The sequence below is a fragment of the Cetorhinus maximus genome, chromosome 12 (assembly GCF_964194155.1).
Source record: "Cetorhinus maximus chromosome 12, sCetMax3.hap1.1, whole genome shotgun sequence".
NCBI classification, from domain to species: domain Eukaryota; kingdom Metazoa; phylum Chordata; class Chondrichthyes; order Lamniformes; family Cetorhinidae; genus Cetorhinus; species Cetorhinus maximus.
The window spans coordinates 125711978-125731006 of record NC_135890.1 but is presented as its reverse complement, the minus strand read 5'-3'; the positions used below and the strand labels follow the sequence as shown (position 1 = coordinate 125731006).

The window sequence follows — 19029 nt, the reverse complement described above, 5'->3', positions numbered from 1 at the left end:
CCATTCAGGCATCTTTCATGGGGTGGCCATGTTACCAACACTTCCTTTGTTCACTGCATAGCCCTGGATGCACGAGGCTCAGTGTTGCTGGGAATTGTGACAAATAGTGCAGAGGCCAGCAGTATTCAAAAGACTCGCAAATCCACCCAGTCTTTGTGGACCCCTTGCTGAGGAGAAGGAACAGAGGGAGGGGGCTGCTGGCACAGGCAGGGGCACAGCAGGAATGTCAGGAGCAGTAAAAGTGCCAGTTTCTGGGTGGGAATGCTGGAGAAGGGGGTACCTGCAACAGGTGGACTGCAGCAGGTCAAGAAAGCGGCTCAGCACCACCTTCTCAAGGACTACAAAGGATGGGCAATAAATGCTGGCCCAGCCAGCGAAGCCCACATCCCATGAAAAGATGAAAAAAAAACCCACAGTGCTGTTGGGGAGAGAGTTCCAGGACTTTGACCTAGCGACAGTGAAGGAACGGTGATATATTTCCAAGTCAGGATGGTGATTGGCTTAGAGGGGAACTTCCAGGTGGTGGTGTTCCCATCTATCTGCTGCCCTTGTCCTTCTAGATGGTAGTGGTCATGGGTTTGGAAGGTGCTGTCTAAGGAACCTTGGTGAATTCCTGCAATGCATCTTGTAGATGGTACACACACTGCTGCTACTGTGCGTCAGTGGTGGAGGGAGTGAATGTTTGTGGATGTGGTGCCAATCAAGCAGACTGATTTGTCCTGGACGGTGTCAAGCTTCTTCAGTGCTGTTGGAGCTGCACTCATCCAGGCAAGTGGAGAGTATTCCATCACACTCCTGACTTGTACCTTGTAGATGGTGGACAGGCTTTGGGGAGTCAGGAGGTGAGTTACTCATCGCAGGATTCCTAGACTCTGACTTGTTCTTGTAGCCACAGTATTTATATGGCTAGTCCAGTTCAGTTTCTGGTCAATGGTAACCCCCAGGATGTTGATAATTAGGTGTTCAGTGATGGTAATGCCATTGAATGTCAATGTCCAGGTCTTGCTGCATATGGACACAAATTGCTTCAGAGCAGTTTATAGGCTCCCTAAAGTAGTTACAACGTTGAACAGAGCATTAAACAGGAAATAATTAGAACTTGTAACAAAGTCAATGTATTAATTGTGAGACTTTAATTTTCATATAGACTGGACCAACCAAATTGGTAAAGGTAGCGTGGAAGATGAGTTTGTTGAAGGCTTTCACGACAGATTCCTGGAACAATAAAACCAACTAGAGCTGAAACTATTTTGAGTCTAGTACTGTGCAATGAGATAGGTTTAATTAGTCATCTCATAGTAAAAGATTCTCTGGGAAAAAGTGATCATAATACAATTGAGTAGCATATTAAATTTGGAAGTGACATACTCTAGTCCCAAACAAGAATTTTTAACTTAAATAAAGCCAATTACACAGGTATGAGGGGAAAATCGGCTAAAGTTAAATGTATAAATTGATCAGAGACATTGAAAGAAACAACTCAAAATGTTCAACAAAAATACATTCCATCAAAGAACAAAAACTCGATAGTAACAGACAGCATTAGATTAAAAGAAAAGGCCAAAATATTGCAAAGAATTGTAGCAAACCCGAGGATTGGGGGAGTCAACAAAAGATGATAAAAAGGGAAAAGATAAAATAAGAGAGTAAACTAGCCAAAAATATAAAAACACATTGTAAGAGCTTTTATAGGTATATAAAAAGTAAGAGAGTAGCTAAAGTAAATTTTGGTCCCTTAGAATCAGAGACAGGAGAAATTATCATGGGAAATGGCAGAGGCATTGAACAAATACTTTGTGTCTGGTTTCGCAGTAGAAGGAACAAGTTTTATACGAGATATAAAGGATAACCCTAGCGGCTTAAAAAAGTGAGGAAATTGAAGTAATTAATATCAGCGGAGAAAAATTATTGGAGAAACTTAAGGGACTAAAATCCAACAAAACCCAAGGGCCTATGTCCTAGGGTTCTAAAAGAGAGAGCTGCAGAGGTAGCAGATGTGCTGGCTATGATTTCAAAAATCCCTAGATTCTGGAACAATCCTCAGATTGGAAGTTGGCAAATATAACACCACTTTTCAGGAAATTTGGGAGAGAGAAAACAGGGACTGATAAGCCACTGAGCCTAACATCAGTCATTGGGAAAATGCTGGAATCTATTATTAAGGAAGTGTAACTGTGCACTTAGAAAAACATTGTATGACCAAAGTCAACATGGTTTTATGAAAGGGAAAATTTATTAGAGATTTTTGAGGATGTAATTGATAGGTTGATAAAGGGGAACTCTCCAGAGTTTAGAAGAATGAGTGGTGATCTGATTGAAACACACAAGATTGTGAAGGAGTTTGACAGGGCAGACACTGAGAGGCTGTTTCACCCACCTGCTGAATCTAAAAGGTATGGTGAAGGGTGATGAAGGGTCATTGACCTGAAACTTTAACTCTGTCTCTTTCTAAACAGATGCTGCCTGACCTGCTGAGTATTTCCAGCACTTTCTGTTTTTATTTCAGATTTCCAGCTTCCACAGAATTTGCTTTTGTCTCCCTGTTTTCATGACCCTATGTGAAAATATTGACCCTGTGTGACCCTGTGTGAAAATATTTCTCCAACTTTCCCCTTCATCCCACTCAGTATCCTGACTTTAAACCACTTGCTACCAATTGGCCAATCAATGGCCACTCAAGGTTTTGAAGCAAACCTGGGGTTATATTAACTTTGGCATTGATAGAAAACCAGGAATATTGGCTCGGCCATCTGTCATACATCACAGTGGAATCGAAACCTAGCCAGGTATATAATGTGTGCCAATCCAACACCTCCCCTTTTACACTAACAACAAAAGTTAAAATGCTCCCATCCATCAGGTGTGTGAGAGAGTTTGTTGTTTAATCCTCTGTGGAGATCTCAAAAAGGACTCTTGCTTGGTTACAGCACCACTTTTCAAGGAGCAGCTAACAGAGAAAGGAAATGATAAATAGCAGCAACAATTGCTAAAACACATTGACAAATTCACAAATTTAATTAATTATAATTATTAATAAAAATAAGAACCCAATTTGTCCTTTGGTGTATTTTTATCAAGTGACTCATGCTTATAGAACTTACTGTGATTCCTTCAGAGTGGGAATATCGATGGTCCAATTCTCGACAATTTCTACATTTTCATGGAGGTAATCCCGATGGCTCTGCAATATATCCAGTACATCCTCCTGGCACTTGGGATAGCATTGATGGTTATTGCTGCAATTCTTGGAATTATGTTTTTACGCCAGGTAAAGAAAACGAGTATTTCATGGAACACAGGTTGTACCTTCATTATCATCAACATCTTTGACAATTTGCACAAAGAAAGGGAATTTAAATAAAAATTGTGTTCATCTAAAATAGAAGGGTAAACACTGGAAAAATTAATCCTCAAAGCAACAATTCTTAGACAACACCTAAAATTGAAAGAATAGTGTGTGAAATAATTTAAATGTTTAAGTAAGAACTTGATATTTGGAAGCTGTAAATATAATGTTTGGGATTTTCCACTCACTGTGGTGGGTGGGAAAAGCAGCGTTTTTCCTGCCGGCTGTGATGGTGGATTTCACTCCTGATTGCCAGCTTTTCACCTCATTAAACATGCATCAACAGGGGCCACACCATATCGCGGGTGGGAAGCCTGTGATTCGCCCGCACCATCGTGACCGAGGCGAATCATCACTCTGGGTGCCAGATTTAAACCTTGGCTGTGCACAGCCTTTTCAATATCTGCAGCCCAAGATTGCTGCAACAGAGAGACAGCCCCAAAGGGAAGAATGCTGCAGCCCCCAAGTTTAGCAATGTGTTGCCCTGGGTCACTTCTTCATGACACCGAGGGTCGCCAGGAGGTGCTCTGCTCCCATGATGGCAGGAGGAGGTCCAAAAACCTCTCAAATGCAGCTTGGGAGGAGGTAGCCAAGGTGCTGAGCACCAACTCAGCTCATAAGATATCAGCTATCCAGTGTCGGAAGAGGATGAACGATCTCATCCATTCCATCAGGGTAAGACAACCATCACATCACTCTCAACTCATACTTTTATAAGCTCATCAGACATTCGCAGGATGAGTCTCCACGGGGATCTCACTCACTGCCAGCTCAAGGGACATCACCTCTCACTCTCTCACACACCTTGACATCCCATCTGGGCTCACATCCTGTGCAGCTCATGTACTCATTCAATGCCCGGCTCCAATCAGCACCCACACAGGCCAGGCATCTTTGTAGCCACAGCATTTATATGGCTAGTCCAGTTCAGTTTCTGGTCAATGGTAACCCCCAGGATGTTGATAGTGGGGGATTCAGTGATGGTAATGTTATTGAATATCAAGGGGCAATGGTTGGATTCTCTCTTGTTGGAGATGGTCATTGCCTGACACTCGTGTGGCATGAATGTTACTTGCCACTTGTCAGCCCAAGCTGTCCAGGTCTTGCTGCATTTGGACATGGGCTGCTTCAGTATCTGAGGAGTCATGAATGGTGCTGAACATTGTGCAATCATCAGTGAACATCCCCACTTCTGACCTTATGATGGAAGGAAGGTCATTGATGAAGCAGCTGAAGATGGTTGGGCCGAGGACACTACCCTGAGGAACTCCTGCAGTGATGTCCTGGAGCTGAAATGACTGACCTCCAACAACCACAACCATCTTCCTTTGTGCTAGGTATGACTCCAACCAGTGGAGAGTTTTCCCCCTGATTTCCATTGACTCCAGTTTTTCTAGGGCTCCTTGATGCCAGACTCGGTCAAATGCTGCCTTAATGTCAAGGGTGGTCACTCTCGCTTCACCTCAGGAGTTCAGCTCTTTTGTCCATGTTTGAACTAAGGCTGTAATGAGGTCAGGAGCTGAGTGGCCCTGGCAGAACCCAAACTGGGCGTCAGTGAGCAGGTTATTGCTGAGCAAGTGCCGCTTGGTACCACTGTTGATGACCCCTTCCATTACTTTACTGATGGTGGAGAGTAGACTGATGGGGCGGTAATTTGCCAGGTTGGATTTGTCCTGCTTTTTGTGTACAGGACATACCTGGGCAATTTTCCACATTGCCAGGTAGATGCCAGTGTTGCAGCTGTACGGGAACAGCTTGGCTATGGGCACAGCAAATTCTGGAGCACAAGTCTTCAGCACTATTGCCGGAATATTGTCAGGGCCCATATCCTTTGCAGTATCCAGTGCCTTCAACCGTTTCTTGATATTACATGGAGTGAATTGAATTGGCTGAAGACTGGCATCTGTGATGCTGGGGACCTCCGGAGGAGGCAGAGATGGATCATCCACTCAGCACTTCTGGCTGAAGATTGTAGCAAATGCTTCAGCCTTACCTTGCATGTTAGCTTTCAGTGACTTATGGACAAGGACACCTAGGTCCCTTTGTACATCTGCACTTTCTAATTTCTTACCATTTAGGAAATACTCTGCACATCTCTTCCTTCTACCAAAGTGGATAACCTCACTTATTTGCACATTATATTCTATCTGCCATGTTCTTGCCCACTCACTAAGTCTGTCCAAATCCTCCTGCAGTCGCTTTACATCCTCCTCACAACACACATTCCGGCCTAGCTTTGTATCATCCACAAACTTGGAAATATTACATTTGGTCCCCACATCCAAATCATTGATATATATTGTGAACAGCTGGGGCCCAAGTACTGATCCTTGCAGTTCCCCACTAGTCACAGCCTGCCAAAGTGAGAATGACCTGCTTATTCCCACTCTGTTTTCTGCCTGTTAGCCAATCCTTAAGCCGTGCCAGTAAATTACCTCCTATCCCATGAGCTTTTATTTCGCTAATCAACCGCCAGACTTTATCAAAGCCTTCTGAAAATCGAAGTATACTATACCCCTCGATTCTCCTTTATGAATTTTGTTAGTAACATCCTCAAAAAACTCCAACAAGTTCATCAAACATGATTTTCCATTGGCAAATCCATGATGACTATGCCCAATTAGATCATGATTATCCAAGTATCCATTTATCACATCCTTTATAATAGATTCTAGCATAGTCCCTACTACTGATGCGAGGCTAACAGGTCTGTAGTTTCCTGTTTTCTCTCTCCCTCCCTTCTTAAATAGTGGGTGACATTTGCTACCTTCCAATCTTCAGGAACCATTCCAGAATCTATAGAATTTTGGAAATTGATTACCAATGCATTCATTATCTTTATAGAAGCCTCTTTCAACACTCTGGGATGTGGAATATCAGGTCCCGGGAACTTATCAACTTTCAGTCCCATTAGTTTCGCCAATACAACCTTCTTACTTATACTAATTTCCTTCAACTTCTCATTCTCCCTAGTCCCTTGGATCTCTAAAGCTGGGAAATTTCCTGTTTCTTCCTCAGTGAAACAGACACAAAGTAATCATTTAGCTTCTGTGTCATTTCTCTGTTCCCCATTATGAATTCTCCTGACTCTGCCTGTAATGGATTCACATTTGTCTTAGCCAAATGCTTCCTTTTTACATACCCATAGAAGCTTTTACAGTCTGTTTTTATGTGTTTTGCTAGATTGCATTCATATTCTATTCCCCCTTTCTTTACCAGTTTCCTGCCCTTCCTTTGTGGTATTCTAAAAACCTCCCAATCCTCAGGTTTACTACAACTTCAGGCAACTTTATAAGCCTTTTCTTTTAATCTTATATAGTTTTTAACTTTCTTTCTCAGCCATAGTTGACTGACTTTTTTGGGGTTTTGCACCTTTAAGGAATGTATAGGTGCTGTAAGCTATGTAATAGTTCTTTGAAGGCTAACCATTGCCTATGTACAGTCAAACCTTTTTATGTATTTTCCCAATCCACCTCAGCCAATTTGTCCCTCATGCCTTCATAATTTCCTTTGTTCAACTTTAACACTCTGGCTTCAGAGTGAACTACCTCACTTTCAAACATAATGTAAAATTCTATCATATTGTGGTCACTCATCCCTAAAGGTTCTGTTACAACAATATTATTAATTAGCCCTTTTTCATTATATAATACAAGACCTAAAATAGCTTGTCCTCTAGTCAGCTCCTCAACACACTGCTCTAGAAAACTATACCTAACACACTCCAGAAACTCGTCTTCCACAGCATTAGAGCTCAGTTGGTTTACCGAGTCTATATGCAGATTGAAGCACCCATGATTATTGTATTTCCCATGCTACATGTTTCTCTCATCTCCTGATTAAAACCATGCCCCGCATTACCACCACTGTTTGCTGGCCGATAAACAGCTCCAACCAATGTCTGCTGTCCTTTGCTGTTTCTTAGCTCCACCCAAACAGATTCCACACATTGTTCTTCCAATCTGAGATCCTCCCTTACTAATGCACTGATCCCATCCCTTATTATCAGCGCAACTCCACCTCCTTTCCCTTCTTGTCTGTCCCTCCTAAATGTCAAATATCCTTGAATATTCAGTTCCCAGTCTTGGTCACCGTGCAGCCATGTTTCTGTAATGGCAATTATATCATTCCCATTTACCTCTATTTGTGCCTTTAGATCATCTACCTTATTACGAATCCTGTGTGCATTTAGGTAGAGTGCCCTCAACTTTGTCTTTTTGACATCATTCTGCATTCGAAGCATATTCAATGCTCTGCTTTGTTTCTTCTGCCTTCTGGTCTCACTACTGCTTTCTCCGACCAACTTTACTTTCTTCCAATTTGGGCCACCCCTCAGGTGCCCACCCCACTGACAGGCTAGTTTAAACCCACCCCAACAGCACTAGCAAATCTCCCTGTGAGTACATCAGCCCCAGTCTTGTTAAGTCCAGTGTGTACAGGTGCCGCCTGCCCCAGGCCAAGTCCCAATGCCTCAGAAACCTGATGCCTTCCCTCCTACACCAGCTCTTCAGCCACATATTTAATTGATCTATCCTCCTATTCCTATGCTCACTAGCATGTGGCACTGGGAGTAATCCTAAAATGACTGATCTTGAGGTCCTGCTTTTCAATTTCCTTCCTAACTCCCTGAAATCTGCTTTCAGGACCTCATCCCTCTTCCTACCTATGTCTTGGTACAATGTGGACCACAACTTCTGGCTGATCCCTCTCCCCCTGAAGGATGTCCTGCAGCCGCTCCTTGACATCCTTAACCCTGGCACTAGGGAGGCAACACATCATCCTGGAGTCATGCTTACCGCCGCAAAAACACCTGTCTCATCCCCTGACTATGGAATCCACTATCAATTTTGCCCTTCCATTCTTCTTCCTCCGTCCCCCCACCCCATACAGCTGAGCCACACGTGGTGCCATAGGCTTGGCTTTGGCTGCACCCCCCTGCGGAACCATCACCCTCATCAGCATCCGAAATAGAAAACCAATTAGCAAGCAGCATAGACACATGGGACAAAAACAGAATTACCTGGAAAAACTCAGCAGGTCTGGCAGCATCGACGGAGAGGAACACAGTTAACGTTTCGAGTCCTCACGTCGACTCTTTTCTTCTCCGCCGATGCTGTCAGACCTGCTGAGTTTTTCCAGGTAATTCTGTTTTTGTTTTGGATTTCCAGCATCCGCAGTAGTTTTTTGTTTTAGACACATGGGACTCCTGAACTACCTGCCTGGTTCTCTTAGACTACCTGGTGGATGATGTGTACTTTTCATTATCACCAAAGCTGAACCTTCAGGGCCCCATGGTCTGTCTGCATTGTCGGACTAGCTGCGGCCCGGGCTGGTCAAGGGGGAGGTTTGTTCCTGTGTGGCAGGCGGGTGTGTGAAGATGGTCCTCGGGAGATCCTCCGTGCCCAGTGAAAGGTCAGGCTGACTGCAGCCCCACCCCGCCTCACGGAGAGAACCGGATGTCAATGTTCTGAGGACTGAAGTAACTCTGAGGCTCAGTATGAGTAACAGGCATGAGCACTTTGAGAATATCTTCGGCTGGCTTGGCCCAAATCTCACCTCACATTTTCACCATCAAAGTCATACAGTTGTCCTGTTGCTGGGGATTGCTCTCCTTGAGGTGCCTTCCAGCTGTTTTCCAGCTCCTGCCTCTTGTAGAGTGCCAGAGTGACTGGAGAGGTGTTTGTAGAGGCTGCATCATCTGACGTGTGATGCTAGGAGACCCTCCTGCAGTTAGTGCCACATTTCAGCAGCAAGGCAACATGTTCCCGAGGGTCCATCACCCTTCAGAGGCTGAGCACATGGTGACCTGAATGTGTAACTACTGATTCTCAGATTGAAGTGGACGGTTCCAATGAGGAGGATAGCAATGCTGGTGACAGTGTGGTCCCAGCATGGAGCCCAGTGACCTGAGAGCATAATCACTGCATCTGGTCATCACCCTCCTGGAACCTGGTGGCTCTTACCACCCCACGTGCACGCCTGCCTCATCTGGCCCACGCTATGGGCTCTTCCCCTGCAGCCTCAGCTTCCTCACCTTCCGCCGCCTTGATGTCTTCATCCTCGGAGGAGATGTGAAGCTTCTCTAGCTTGACATCTGCCAAGTCCTCTGCCCTTTGCAGTGCCAGGTTGTGCAGGGCACAGCAAACCATGATGATCCCTGAGACCCTCTGGGGAGTGTACCGGAGTGCCCCGCCAGACCCATCCAGGCATCGGAATCGCATCTTCAAGGTGCCAATGGTCTGCTCTGCCAATGTTTGTGTGACAGAATAAGCATCATTGTACCTTTCCTCAGGTGGAGTTTGTGACTACCTAACAGGCAACCTTTGTGGGTGACCTTTGTCACCAGGGAGATGACCCTGGATCTTGTGAGGGCCTTTGAAGATGTGCAGAATCTGAATCTCAAGATGTAGGAGTTGTGGCAACATCCCAGGTATCTCATCAAACCTGCAAAGTGTGTTTCTGATGGTCACAGACCAGCTGTACATTGAGCGAGTAGGAGCCTTTCCTGTTGATGTATTGCCTGTTGCCAGAGAGCTCTTATAGCCACATGAGCACAGTCGATGGCGTCCTGCACCTGTGGAATGCTGAAACAGCTGCAAAGCCCAGTGCTCAGCTGCCTGGTTGGCTTATTCTCCAGCAAAGTGCGAGTAATTGCAGGCCCCTCACCTCCTGTGGGTTAAGAGACCCTGTAGACGTCACTGCTGGAGCCCTGGAATGAGCCACTCATGTAGAAGTTGAGAGCAGCGGTGACTTTGACAGCCACTGGCAATGGATATCCTCCCAGGCTGGGTGGCATCAACTCCTGGAGAATGTGGCAGATGTGAGCCACCAGATCCCTGGACATGTGGGGGCGTTGATGACACTGTCTCTCACTCATCTGGACGAATGACGTGTGTCATTCTCTACACCCTTGGTCTTGCCTACGCTCTGTGGATCTGTAAGCTTCATCCTCTGGGTCCTGAGGGGGCCCTGCTGCCCCTTGCTCATCAGGGTGAAGTACCAGCCTTTGCTGAGCCTGGAGCCCACACCGCCCTCTCTGCCACCTTTCCTCCTGCCTGCACACGATGATGAAAACTATGTTAAATTCATCTTCCTCACCTTCTCTCTGCTGGACATTGGAGAAAAACACGAGTGAGCATCTGCCTCCAAAACTCCTCTTCTCACAGGGTCATAGATGTTTACAGCACAGAAAGAGGCCATTCGGCCCATTGTGTCCGTGCCAGTCATCAAGGATCTGATGACACTATTCTCATTTTCCAGCGCTTGGCCCATAGCCCTGGAGGATATGGCAACGCAGGTGAATATCTAGATATTCTTAAATGTTGAGAGAGGTTCTGACTCAGCCACCCTTTCAGGCAGTGAGTTCCAGACTCCCACCATCCTCTGGGTGAAAAACATTTCTTCTCAACTCCACTCTTAGCCTTCTACCTCTTACCTTAAATCTATGCCCCCTAGTTATTGACCCCTCTACAAGTGGAAAAAGTGCCCTCCTACCCACCCTATCTATGCCCCTCATAATCTTATACACCTCTATCAGGTCCCCTCTCAGCCTTCACTGCTCTAAGGAAAACAACCTCAGCCTATCCAATCTTTCCTCATAGCTCAGAGCCTCCAGCCCAGGCAGCATCCTGGTGAATCTCCTCTGCACCCTCTCCAGTGCAATCACATCCTTCCTATAATGTGGTGACCAGAGCTGCACACAGTACTCCAGCTGTGGCCTAACCAGCGTTTTATACAGTTCCAACATAACCTCCCTGCTCTTATATTCTATGCCTCAGTTTATAAAGGCAAGTATCCCATATGCCTTCCTAACCACCTTATCTACCTGTACTGCTACCTTCAGGATTTGTGGATGCCTGTCATGGATTGGTGAGTGACTGTGGTTTCAAGAGGTTTGTTTCAGCCAAGACACCTCATCGCCACAACATTCCTTGGCAGCACAATGGCCCTTTTCAGGAACACAGTATATGCCTCCCCCTCACCCCCCCTATTCCAAACCTAATGCTGTGAGGTTGCTTTGGACAGGCGCTTGGATGGGCTGCTTTTACCCCAGGTGCTGGAATCCAGTGCACTCCACAACCACACCCTTTAGAATGCACATGATGGCGAATGTTTGGTGAAGGAATTTTCTTTTTATTCATTCACGGGATGTGGGCTTCCCTGGCTGGGCCAGCATTTATTGCCCATCCCTAATTGCCCTTGAGAAGGTGGTGGTGAGCTGCCTTCTTGAACCGCTGCAGTCCATGTGGTGTAGGTACACCCACAGAGCTGTTAGGAAGGGAGTTCAAGGATTTTGACCTAGCGACAGTGAAGGAACGGCGATATATTTCCAAGTCAGGATGGTGAGTGATTTGGAGGGGAACTTCCAGGTGGTGGTGTTCCCATGTATCTGCTACTCTTGTCCTTCTAGATGGTAGTGGTCGTGGGTTTGGAAGGTGCTGTCTAAGGAGCCTTGGTGAGTTCCTGCAGTGCATCTTGTAGATGGTACACACTGCTGCTACTGTGCGTCGGTGGTAGAGGGAGTGATTGTTTGTGGATGGGGTGTCAATCAAGCGGGCTGCTTTGTCCTGGATGGTGTCGAGCTTCTTGAGTGTTGTGGGAGCTGCACTCATCCAGGCAAGTGGAGAGTATTCCATCACACCCCTGACTTGTGCCTTGTAGATGGTGGACAGGCTTTGGGAAGTCAGGAGGTGAGTTACTCGGTGCACAATTCCTAGCCTCTGACCTGCTCTTGTAGCCACAGTATTTAAATGGCTGGTCCACTTCAGTTTCTGGTCAATGGTAACCCCCAGGATGTTGATAGTAGGGAATTCAGTGATGGTAATGCCATTGAATGTCAAAGGGCGATGGTTGGATTCTCTCTTGTTGGAGATGGTCATTGCCTGACACTTGTGTGGCACGAATGTTACTTGCCACTTGTCAGCCCAAGCCTGGATATTGTCCAGATTTTGCTGCATTTGGACATGGACTGCTCAGTATCTGAGGAGTTGCAAATTGTGCTGAACATTGTGCAATCATCAGCGAACATCCCCACTTCTGACCTTATGATGGAAGGAAGGTCATTGATGAAGCAGCTGAAGATGATTCAAAGAGCAGATCTGATGTTAGTGTATTGAATTAAACTTAACTTTAGATAATACAACAATTTGCATTTATATGGCACCTTTTGCATCAGAAGAAATCTCAATATACTTTATAGAGGTGTAATTGAAAAAATCACCCCTGAGTCAGAGAAGGAGTTATTAAGGGGAGGAAAATTATGGCTGAATTTTACGGAGTGCCGTGGTCCCCACATTCCCCAGCCCCACCCTCCTCCTCTCCAGCTAAAACACCGATGAGGAATGATTGGCTGCCCTCTGTCATTTAATGGTCAATTGGCCATTAATAGTCTGGAGGTGAGATTTCCACCCCTTAGGGACAGAATGTCCTGCCTCAGAGAGAGCCAGCCAATCAGATGGCCAGCAGCTCTGTAGTCCCAGCAGTACCGGGTGGGAGCAGTGGCCACTGCTGAGACTATAGGCAGTTCCCAGTGGAGATCATTGCTGGAGCTGGAAACCAAGATAAGTGGGATTGATTTTGCCAGACTCGGGCTGGAAGGTCCGGGTGAGGGGGGTGAGGGGATGGAGGGCAAGGGGGTGGGGGCTGGGTTTCAGAGGCTGGGGGAGTAGGGTAAAGGGGAAAGTGTAATCTTGGGCAGTGCCCCCAATGGTCACAGGGATCCCTGCCTGGCATCAGCCCACACAGCTAAAGCTGCCAGGTTCCCACTTGGCGAAGGCCTCTACTGCCACACGTAAAGTAGCAGATGCTGGGATGAGGCCTTTAAATGGCCATTCATTGGCCACTTAAGGGCCTCAATAGGCCCAAGGGTGGGCAGGCCACCCAAAACCTCCAGCGATCCCTGTAAAACTTCAGGCAGTTTGGGGGCAAGTGGGTAGACAGCTGGGAAAGACATACACCCCCCCTCACTTCAAACCTGCCAAATCTAGTCCCAATAGTGGAAGAGTTTATGGAGGTAATTGTAAAGTGTGAAGCTGAAGTAGCTGAAAACGCAGCTGCCAATGGTGGGGTGTAGGTTCTGGGATTCCCTCCTGAAACCCTTTGACTTCCTTCTCATCCTTTAATACTCTCCTAAATCCAATTTGTGACCAAGCTTTTATTACCCCCGGTATTGGCTCAGTCTTGGGGAAGTTTTTTCTGAAAACAATATTATATAATATTCTATTATTATTGTTCTTGATGCATCTCCCCTTGCCTGACTCTAGCGTCGGTTTCCTGACCACACTCCAGCTATTTGACTTTGAAGTGACCCTGACTTGGCCAATGGATGGAGTTGGCACTCGGGTGTTGTTATCTTTCACTGTCTGCAGCACACTGGTTCCCTCCCTTGTCTGCACCTAATCAAAGTTGCTACCTCATGTTTCCTGCACATTTAACACCCCCCAGAGTTAAGTTCAACATAAAAGTAGCATGTCTTAGCATGCATCACGGTAAATACTGCTCCATCAGGGCTGGATCAAACGGAAGAGACCATATTACAAACTGTTGTTCCTTTAGTGGGTCAGCAGTAATGACACATCGGTTCCCTTAACCATCACTTCCAGGTTGCACACACTGAACGTGACCTTGATTATTACTGACTGGAAACAAATCCACAGTCTGGATGAGCTGTTGTGTTTTTTGATGTTCATTATTGCTTCTGTTATAGAACAGACACAAAAGCTCAGGCACTGAAAACATTGGCGATAAGTCAGCTGATTCAGAAAAAAAGCAAGTGCCGGAATGTTTTAATGAGAAGCTGACGAGAACAGAATCCCGTTTGTAGGTGGGTTTTAGAGTTCATCAGTGATCTCCCGATTCAGACTCTGTCCCTGAATTCAAAGCTTGGAAAAACCGGAATGTTCAGATGGAGGCTGAGGGTTGGAGGTTGAGTTAGAAAGTGGGGGTTGGGTTTGGACCTGGGGGGTAGGGATGGGGTTGGGGGTGGAGGGTAGAGCTTGGGTTTGGGTTGGAGCTGGAAGGTTTGGGATTGGCTAGAAGATGGAGGTAGGGTGGGGGTTGTGGGTATAGGTTTGGGTTGGGTTTGAGGTTGAGTTTGATGTTGGAGGTGGAGCATTTGGGGTTGAGGTGGAGGGCAGGGGTTGGGTTTGGGGGTGGGGGTTGGAGTTGGGGTGGAGCATGGGGGTTGATTTTGGAGCGTTGAGGGTGGAGTTTGAGGTGAGCTTGCATTGGGGGTAGAGGTTGGGTTTGAGGTTGGGGGAAGTGTGATGGTTGGGTGTGGGGGTTGGGGTTGGAGTGGAGGATGGGGTTGGGAGGGTGAGGGTGGGTTTGGGGCATTGGGGGTAGAGGGTAGAAGTTGAGGTGAGGTTGCATTGGAATGGAGATTGGGTTGGGGTGGGGTTGAGGAGGGGTTTGGGTATGGGGCGAGGGTTGGGGTTATGGTGGAGGGTGGGGGTTGGGGTTGGTTTTGGGGGTTGGGGTGGAGGATGGCGGTTGGGTTTGGAGGTTGGGTGAAGGGTGGGGATTGGGTTTGGTGGGGAAGTTGGGGTTGGTTTTGGGGGTGGGGGTTGGGGTGGAGGGTGAGGGTTGGATTTGGGGTATTGAGGGTGGGGGTTGAGGTGATGTTGCATTGTGGGTAGAGGTTGAGATTGGGGGTGGGGGTGGGGTTGGGGTGGAGGGTATGGGTTGGGTTTGGAGGTGGGGAATTGGGGTTGGGGATTGAGGGTGGGGGTTGAGGTGAGGTTGCATTGTGGGTAGAGGTTGAGATTGGGGGTAGGGGTGGGGTTGGGGTGGAGGGTATGGGTTGGGTTTGGAGGTGGGGAATTGGGGTTGGGGTGTTGGGGATTGAGGGTGGGGGTTGAGGTGAGGTTGTGTTGAGGGTGGAGATTGGGTGGAGAGTTCAGGTTGGAGCTGAGAATGGAGGAGGACGGTCAGGGATAGTAGTGAAGGGGGTGGGGTAGAATGGGGAAAGGGGAACATGATGTAAGTTGACAGCTTGTCCTTGGAGTTTTGGACAGTGAGAGGGAATTTCCCGTTGCTATCCCCCCTAAATTTTTCTGTATAATTTATTAATAAGTAAAATAAATTAATAAATGCATAAATTACTGATAGAACCCACAGATCGCAGTGTGCCACACTGAAACTTTCCACTCGCTGATCATAAAAATATTCCATATGTTCAACCTGTACCATAGATTTTAATGTCCTTCTGAACTGATACGGAATACATATCATTCCCAATACCCCATCACCCGCAATACCCCATCACCCCCAATACCCCATCACTCCCAATGCCCCATCACCCCCAATGCCCCATCACTTCGAATACCACATCACTCCGAATACCCCATCACTCCGAATACCCCATCACCCCCAATGCCCCATCAATCCCAATGCCCCAATACCCCATCACTCCCAATACCCCATCACCCCCAATACCCCATCACTCCAAATACTCCATCACCCCCAATGCCCCAATGCCCCATCACTCCGAATACCCCATCACCCCCAATACCCCATCACTACGAATACCCCATCACTCCGAATACCCCATCACCCCCAATGCCCCAATACCCCATCACTCCAAATACCCCATCACTCCCAATACCCCATCACCCCCAATACCCCATCACTCCAAATACCCCATCACCCCCAATGTCACTGGTAACTCTCATCTGTTTCTATTTTGCTATCTTCAAAGGTCTCTGAAGGAAAAGAAGAACATTCCAGAAGAATGCCTCTCTACTTTTTGCTGTTCATGGATTGGTGACTGAACAGACTGAGCTTGGAACCTGAACTGATCTTTTTCACATGATTATGTTTTTCTGTAATTTTTGCCAAGATATTAAAAAAACACACATTTCTGAATAAGGTTTTAGGAACAAAAATTAAGGAAAACAATTACTGGAAGGTAGTTTGAGTTAATGAAGGAGAGCCAGGTGGATTTGTAAAAGGCAGATTGTGTCTGACTAATCTAAATGAATTTTTGATGAAGTGACAGTGAAGGTTGATGAAGGGAATGTGGTGGATGTTGTCTATATGGATTTTAAGAAAGTGTTTGACAAAGCACCACATAAAAGGCTGGTTAATAAAATTGAGGCTCAAGGAATAGGAGGATCAGTGTCAACCTTGATAAAACAGTGGCTTAAGAACAGAAACAGCGAGTTGAGGTAAATGTTATTTTTCAGACTGGAGGTTGGTAGACAGTGATGTCCCCCAAGGGTCAGTTTGGACCACTGCTGTTTTTTGATATAAATAAATGACTTGGATATTGGAATATAAATAATATCAAACTTGGAGGAATGGCAGACAGTGAAGATGGTACCAATTGGCTGCAACAGGATATTGATGGATTAGCAGAATGGACAGACAAGTGTCAGATGGAATTGAATATAGAGAAATGTGAGGGAGATTTCAAGAAGATTTTTTTTTACGCTGTTTCGCTTCTTAAATAATATCTTTAAAATAAAATTGGTAACATAGCTAATGTATAATTTATAAAAGCTAGAATAACTGATTTAATTTTGTGGCATTATTTTAACAGTATTAAGAACATTTTATGGGTGAAATATTTTATTCAGGTGATGTCAAGGAGATAATCATTAAAACTAACGTTTTTAGATTTCCAAAAGTCAGTTTGTTTATTAACATTCATTCTGTACATTAAAGATATACGAATATTCAGGGAAGAATGTTCCATACCCGCTGGTGTCAGGCAGAATGTTCCATACCCGTTGGTGTCAGGCAGAATGTTCCATGCCCGCTGGTATCAGGCAGAATGTTCCATACCCGCTGGTATCAGGCAGAATGTTCCATACCCGCTGGTGTCAGGCAGAATGTTTCATACCCGCTGGCGTCAGGCAGAATGTTCCATGCCCGCTGGTATCAGGCAGAATGTTCCATACCCGCTGGTGTCAGGCAGAATGTTTCATACCCGCTGGTGTCAGGCAGAATGTTCCATGTCCGCTGGTGTCAGGCAGAATGTTCCATGCCCGCTGGTATCAGGCAGAATGTTCCATACCCGCTGGTATCAGGCAGAATGTTCCATGCCCGCTGGTGTCAGGCAGAATGTTCCATGCCCGCTGGTATCAGGCTGTATGGTGGGCATGAGAGGACAATATGGCGGGAATGCCAAAAGTCAGTTTCATGACGTCATGAAACCAGTTTGTAATTGTCCGCTCTGCCCATCAGGAATCATCCCCCCCACAATGGATCATCCGATCACGTCGGAGTGATTGCATGCTGATGTGTTTATAAAGTGTGCACCTTGCGAGCTGCACTTCGAGGGGAACTCGGAGGTGAGTGCACAGTAACATTGCGCAGCACCCCCGAGGGTCGCCTGTTGGACTTCAAGGTTGAGGCACCGCATATTCAGATAAGGGCACAAGCAAGTCTCTTTGCCAGCTGGCTGACAGTGTGGTGCTGGGGCAACGGCTGCCCTGTGGTTGGGGCACTTTGGGGGGGGGAGTAAGGACTGCCCTGTGGTTGAGACGACTTGGAGGGGGTTGGTGGGGGGGGGGGGCGGAGGGCTGCACTGCGGTTGATGGTGGTGCACAAACATGTGCTGGGGGTGGTGGAGGGGAAGGAAGCGGCCATGCATTACATGCATTAGGGAAACCTTGTATAAAGTGATCATTCCTCCACAGCTGAGACAGTTCAGACAGAGCCACATTAACATGCTTGGAGTCGGGCCCCTAGCTTCTCTGCCCACTCAAGCAACACAGAGGCATGAAAGTGCCACCAAATGCTCCAGAGCTTTTCACCCCTCGGGCACAGACTGCCAGCTAATGAGCGTTTTAGTGGACTGCAGAACAATTGGATGACTGGGCAAGTTGTAGAATCCCCTTGTGAAGGCTGGTCATGGAGCAGTCACTGGTGGAGGCGCTCACAGCCCCTTGCAATGTCATCATTCTGGTTTGGACCAGTCTCCCCCATGGTTCAAGCTAACAGTGCAGCCTTGCAATGCGGGTTAGGAGAATGTCTGCACCTGAGCTGAGAGCACAACTTGCAGTCCAATGGGCAAAGCTGCTGCCAATCGGTCAGGTGGAGTGGGATGGAGTTGGGTGGGGTCTCGGGCAGCCATGCAGCGCACGAAACTCTGGTCATCCAAATGGTGCATTAAGGGGCCTTCAGACTTAACCAAGAGATGTTCTTAGAACATCCATGCTAAGCCACACATCTCTGTCTTTCATCCTGCAGGAGGAGTACATCAGGAGCATGGAGCCTGGTGAACTAACTGTATGCCTCGTGGCTGTTAGAGAGCGAAGACAAAGGAGAAGAGAGTGACGGAGGCGCCTGGCTGGGCACAGGGAGGAGCAGCACCCTTGGGAAGAAGGGGTGGCTGGGGCTGCCACACACACCGCTGAAGAACTACATCGAGCCATCGCTGGACAGGGCCTAGTTAGACCCAGGGTCTATAGACAACACTTGTCACTCCTGGAGATGACTAAGAACCAGTGTTGCCAAAAACTGTGCATGTCTAGGCAACTGGTTGGCCACTCGCTGCAGGATTTGGCGCCACGGTGACACTGTCAGTGGCCCTGAAAGTGACCGCGGTGCTCGATTTCTACACCAGTGGCTCCTTTCAGTGCTGCCACAGTTGACCTCTGTGGGGTATCGCAAGCCTCCACCCACAAATGCATCCATGCGGTCACAGATGCCATCTTCACGAAGGCACACAACTTTGT

General features: G+C 46.9%; 1 protein-coding gene across 2 annotated transcripts in view; it reads left to right on the top strand.

Moving 5' to 3' along the window:
* Positions 1-16964, top strand: part of LOC144687964 (scavenger receptor class B member 1-like) — an 84449-nt gene extending 67485 nt beyond the window's left edge. Inside the window, exons 11-13 of one of the 2 annotated variants that reach the window (XM_078554620.1) lie at positions 3116-3268; positions 14052-14168; positions 16044-16964. In XM_078554620.1, coding sequence (XP_078410746.1) covers positions 3116-3268; positions 14052-14168 — 270 coding nt within the window. In that variant the 3' untranslated portion in view covers positions 16044-16964. The remainder of the gene's footprint in view (positions 1-3115; positions 3269-14051; positions 14169-16043) is intronic. The other variant, XM_078554621.1, reaches the window with a different exon arrangement.
* The last annotated feature ends 2065 nt before the right edge of the window (positions 16965-19029 follow it).